At 33.8% G+C, this 6415-nt stretch overlaps 1 protein-coding gene across 2 annotated transcripts in view; it reads right to left on the reverse strand.

Moving 5' to 3' along the window:
• The window catches only part of LOC106867745 (5-oxoprolinase), a 255283-nt gene that overhangs the window by 244796 nt on the left and 4072 nt on the right, over positions 1-6415 (reverse strand). For both annotated transcript variants that reach the window (XR_008266373.1, XM_052975150.1), the window contains exon 2: positions 2890-3081. Coding sequence is in view for 1 of the 2 variants with exons in the window: in XM_052975150.1 (XP_052831110.1) it covers positions 2890-3081 (192 nt within the window). In the remaining variant the exon portion in view is untranslated. The remainder of the gene's footprint in view (positions 1-2889; positions 3082-6415) is intronic.

The following is a 6415-nucleotide window of genomic DNA, read 5'->3' on the forward strand; positions in this document are numbered from 1 at the left end:
AGAATAGCTCTCACAAACAGACAAATTCTTTCTTCACAACTCCTGAAGCCATTTTCTGACAAGAGGGGGTGAAATCTTCATACAGCTGGAGGCTCCAATTGAAACAGGACACGAAATGATCAGGTTGAGAAATGCTGTTATAGATTATGCCTAACCAAAAACAATCACAGCCACATCATCCAAACAGACCGGGTGAAACCGGGTTTAGCTGCTAGGTGTATATAAATTCATTAGTTACTATAATTTATAAGTTTCTTTTGCATATTCTTAGTTTATGCATGTGTATGCAAATATAGTATTGGTATATCCCATTTATGTTTATTAGAAATTAAATAAAGAATTTTGACATGTACGAATATTTATTTCCCCCCACTGTATATATTTATTCTATTCTATTTTATTTTTATTCTATTTTGATTTTAATTCTATTTTTATTTTATTATTTTATTTTATTTCTTATTAAATTTAAATTTATGTTAGCTCTCATACACATACACTAAAAAAATAAAATCAATTTTATATATTTAGTCTGCTGGAAAGAACAGATTGGTCAACATGTAATTTTTTTATGTCTAATATTTTCCTGATGATATTTTGCTCATAACTTATAAATGCAGATTTATTGCATATATTTGTAATTTATTGAATGATTACAAATTGAAACAATTGTAGGAATGAACGATTTATTAAAAAACAAATATTAATCATTAGCTCTCCATTTTCTTCTCTTAATTGAATATGGATTACATACATACATATATATATATATCAGTCAGTTGTTCCTAAGTCTGAAAAAATAATGCTTTAAAATCTTTTGAGCAGTAATATGTAATGCAGTTGTTAGTTATACCCAGTCCAGGAGTTAGCATTGGTTTTGCACCTATTATGGTCTTAGCGATATAAGTGGCTCCTCAGACCTGCTGGACAGAGGAACTTAACACTCTACTACTGGAGGTAGGAATACAGGAAATCGTGCATATACTGACTTGGGGGGTGGGGGACACAAATGGAACTGGTCAAAGGGAGATAACTCTGTCACACTCAGAACAAAATGTCACTTGGAATTTTGTTTCCAGGCTTTTTCTCACAACTAATGGTAACTCTCTGACTAATCATCATCAACCACTACATTAAATGTGTGTGTGTGTGTGGACACGGACACACACACTCACAAAGTAGATCAGTTATAATAATCTCAGATAATATTACTAAAATTAGTCAGTGCCAAAATATTTATAATGAATTAAGAATTTTCACACAATTATTATAAACTTGTTAGATTCATTAGCATTTAGCACATTTACATTTAAATCTGCTGGAACATATTAAAAATGAATATGTACATAATTCTTCTAATTCTCACAGTTCACCTGACAATTTATTACCAGTTGGCAGGAATCATCAAGTTCCAATCTGATTTGGCTTCGTTTCCACAGCCAGATGCTCTTCTTAATGCCAACCACTTTACAGAGTGTACTGGGTGCTTTTTACATGATACTGGCAGAGGTGCACTTCACATGGCTTGACACAGTTGCTTTTAACATGGCCTGGCACAATATGTCAGCAAGTAGTTTATTTGCAGAATTTATAAAAAACAAAAGCCACAAACTCTTGTCAGATTCATTAGTTGAAAGTAGCTTTGGGTGAGGAGATTGAATGTTGAAACACCCAGTGTCCCAAGGTCTCCTTACTCTAATGAATCAAGTGTGTTATGAATATACAATCACCTGAAAAGAGAAGTTGTTCTCCAATGATGAAATACAATAATGATTAGTATATTCACTTTGATTTTGTTGACATGTATTTAGAATGAATGTGTCATCATAAAAATTATCCGTTTATTAGAATAAAAGCTCTGGATACTGTTAAAATTTTCAAGTTAATCAGTAAATAATCACTACTAGTAATGTATTGTCTATTGAGATGAAACACATGGCAGATGTATGATGATGGAGGTCGATGGTAGATGTGGTGGTGATGGAAGTAGAGATACTTGTATATTGAGTTAGTGTGTTTGATGGTATAGGCATATGTGTGTGTATGTTCAGACAGACAGAGGAAGTCATTTATCATAACCATGGACAATGTTATAAAATTGTTATTGTATTAAAATTAGTGAGTCCCAAACTATAAATTTAAAGAGAATCAGAAATCCAGGTATTGTTATCAAAAATACTTAGTCGAAGATGCTAAATGAAAGAAGCCTGTGAAAAATGAAGTTCAAGGAACACATGGGAATAGTTGTTGAAGGCTGATCTCACAAAGGAGATGATAAAGGAATACAGCAAGTGGTGAAACAGCAGTGTGCTGGAGAAGACCTGTCCAACCCAGACAAGTATGGAGAAACATATGATGATAAATTGTTGTTGTAGTCAAGTATCAACACTTATATATTAACAATTTAGTCACTGACACTCTATTACACAGTATGTAACATATGTTACATAAACAACAAGCTTCTAGTTCAATTACACTGACTTGAGTTCAAATCTATTGAACAGCAGTTATAAACTTTAACCCAATTGCTGGACACTGCAAGCTTCACTATGTGGTGGTAGAGACAACAAATATGTATTTCAAAGGCAATCTGTGGCTCATAAATTAAGGTAGCCTTCTCAGCCAACAGAACAGTGACAGTTACTTGATCAACAAGACGTTACAGCCAAATTTCTGCAAATTATATCTGCCTTTAAAAAAAATGAAAGGAACACTGGAGAATGTTACCCCAAGAAGAAATAGTTATGATTGGGATGTCTTTAATAACTTCTCAATCAGGGATGACCTAGGGTTAATTAACAGCAACTAACTCGTTAAGTAATGCAGTCATCCACCTCTACCTGCAGCATATTTCTTAAAAATAAGGAGTTAAAGAAAAATTACTACACTTACCAAATCAAAGATGTTTGGTCTGGACTGATTACCAATATATAACAAATCTTTAAAGCCCTTTGTTATAACCAAGGCAATCCTTTCTCCTTTGCGTTCTAGTAGGGCATTAGTTGCTACAGTAGTACCCATGCGTATCCAATCAATACAGCTAGTGTCCATAGGTTTATCAGCAGGTATAGGATGGCCAGTTTCCTGTAAGAAAAAAGGAACAAATAACATTAAAAACAAAGAAAGCAATTTGTTGCATATTCATTTAGTTTTTGTTGAGCATTCATTTATTTTAAAGTTCATTCTGCTGTAAAGGAGATAGAATAAAGGCAGAGTTTTGTAATTGCCGTTTGATACCAAGTCATCCCTAATTCAGAAGACTTGGGCAACCTATGATCATCCTACTTTCTCCAATGTCCTCCTACCATTTTTTTAATAAAATGGTGGAGTATGATTTGAGGGGTATTTGGTTACTATTTCCAGTCATGAAGAAAACAAGCAAAACAGTGTCATCACAGCTATATTTTTTATCGCTCAGTCAGGTGAGTATGGCAGGGCCCATGACAAGACATCTGAGATTGGTGAAAGGAGTGAGGGGAAGAAGGAATTCTTAATTAGAGAGCTAGAACAAATGCTTGCAATAGAGTGGACTATACTGAAGGCACTCACAGTGGCAAGTGGTGGTGTTGAGTCATGAAACTGATTAAGCTTATCACTTGAGTAGCCATGGAAGCATTTGAGCATGGAATAATAAGAGCAAAAACAAGTACTGCAAGGATTCGGGTCTGACACTAATATTTTGGTCAATCCACTACATGCCACAGGTGCTTTAATAATTGACCTTGGAAGGATGAAAACAAAGCTGACCTTAGCAGGATTTGTGCTAAGAACATAAGGTATTTTATCCAATACACTAATGCTTACAGTAAACTACTAAATCACTGTTTAACTTCTCAATTTGAAATAACAATGGCCAAGTTAATAACTGGTAATGACTCCTTCAAGCGTAACTATTTATAGAGGGGTTATACCAGTTTGTTTAATATTAACTTTGGAGGGAAATGCTTTGCGATATTCAATTACAATTTTTTACATTCTGAGTTTAAAACCCTTACGAGATCAACTTGGGCTGTGCAAATTTGACTATCCTGTCTGGCAAGGTTACGTTATTCTACTTTTCTGAAATAGTACAGCATGGGCTAAAGAAGTTTTAGCTACTATTTCAAGCCTTGTGCTATAGTGAGCTTTTTGCAGATGATGTTATAAAGAAATGTCAGAACAGATTGAGTTGTTTTTCAACCTTAAGTCAGCCTCGACCTAGCAGACATATAATCAAAAGGTATTCAAGTTATGACCAGACTTATCCAATGAATTCTCTGTTTTTTTTTTTATTTTTAAAGCCAGTAATGTGTGGTTTGAGAGAGATTTGCCTACTCTTTCTGCCAGGTTGAATGATCATGTAAAGGCTCCATTGTTGACTCCCAGGTGTATATAAAGAGATGGTGATAGTACAAGCAATATTATTACAGATAACAACAAAAACAAAATCAGTCTAGAAGTTGTGTAATACTACATTAATAAGACTTATATTTAAATAATGGCGTTTGGGAAAATTCTACACTTTATAAATACTTTTATTTTTCTGTTTGGGAATAGTATATCTCAAAGTACACAGATCAAGCTATAAATAATAGCTTGTAAATACTGGGTTGAATAAACTTTTTGGATTGAGAAAGTCACAAGCAGTCTTCAAATTTTTCTAATCAAAAGGATATATATATATGTATATATATATACATATATACATATATATATATATACATATATATATATATACATATATACATATATACATATATATATACATATATATATACATATATAAAATATATATATATATATACATATATACATATATAAAATATATATATATATATACATATATACATATATAAAATATATATATATATATACATATATACATATATACATATATACATATATATATACATATATATATACATATATACATATATATATATATATACATATATACATATATATACATATATACATATATACATATATATACATATATACATATATACATATATATATATATATACATATATACATATATATATATATATACATATATACATATATATACATATATACATATATATACATATATACATATATATATATATATATATACATATATAGATATATATACATATATAGATATATATATATATATACTTTATTGAAAAGCAGCAGAAATATCACAAAAATTATTACTCAAGAGTTTTACGTTCCCGTTTGTTGGACAATTTTGTTTAGAATCTATATATATGTATATATATATATCATGTTGGACAACATACAGGGGGCTTCCATGGCATACAAGGAGGCTATGGTTTTGGTTCCTGCAATGAGGAGGGAACCAAGCTGCTGGAGTTCTGCGATGCAAATGACCTTATGGTTTGCGATACTTCAGGAAACCTGCCAGTCACCTAGTCACCAACTGTTCAGGCAGACACACTAGCAAAATTGACTACATCCTTGCCAGAAAAAGGGGAAGATGGCTATTTATAAATGCCAAAACCTTCCCAGGCAAAGAATGTACCCCACAATATAGACTAGTAGTTAGTGAGTCAGGATCAGGGCTAAGTGGTTGCCCAGAAGATGACCAGCATGGAGGAGAAGGGTCTGGAAGCTTAAAGATCCTACATATGGACAGAGATTTAGAGATGTGTTACTCGAAACCGTCAACGATATAGAAGGGGATATAGCATCACATAATGTGGAAGACAATTGGAGGTTTCTACAGGACAACCTACTGAGAGCGACTAACCAGATCTGTGAATGGTGCAAAGTCCCCTCTCGACCCAAAGTAACGTGGTGGTGAAACAATGTTGTTGACAGGGCTATTAGACAAAAGAAACAGGTTTGGAAGAACTGGAAGAATGGAGGTAGCAGGGAATTGTATCAGACTGCCACAAGGGAAGCTAGGAGACAGGTTTATTTAGCCAGAGGGGAAGCAGATAAGAAAAAATTTGCCTATGTTCTGCACCATGAGGACCAAAGACTTAAGTTATTTCGTGTTGCAAGAGAGTGTGTGAGAGAGAATCGTGATGTCGTAGGAGAGAAATGTGTCCGCATGGATGAGGGTTCACTTGCACTAAACGTGGCTGCAAAGAGAGAGGTTTGGAGATACCACTATGAAAGGTTGCTCAATAAAGAGAATGAATGGGAGAAAGAGAGTCTGCCGAATGACAACCCAACAGAGGGACCAGCTATCCAAGTTGACAGTACCATGGTAGATAAAGCAATTAAGAGTGTAGTAACGCTGTGCGCATGCGTAGTCTCACGCATGCGTGGAATTCAACAACCAAGCTTTCCCGCTTCATTCTGTCTCTTTCTTGCTGGCCAGTGATTGAGCAAGGACGTGTTTAGCTGTCTCTCTCCATCTTTCGAACTTACGCTAGACAGCTCGCTCACATCTACATACCAACGTCCCAACAACCATGCTCAC

This window comes from Octopus bimaculoides, chromosome 20 (genome assembly GCF_001194135.2).
Source record: "Octopus bimaculoides isolate UCB-OBI-ISO-001 chromosome 20, ASM119413v2, whole genome shotgun sequence".
Taxonomy (NCBI): domain Eukaryota; kingdom Metazoa; phylum Mollusca; class Cephalopoda; order Octopoda; family Octopodidae; genus Octopus; species Octopus bimaculoides.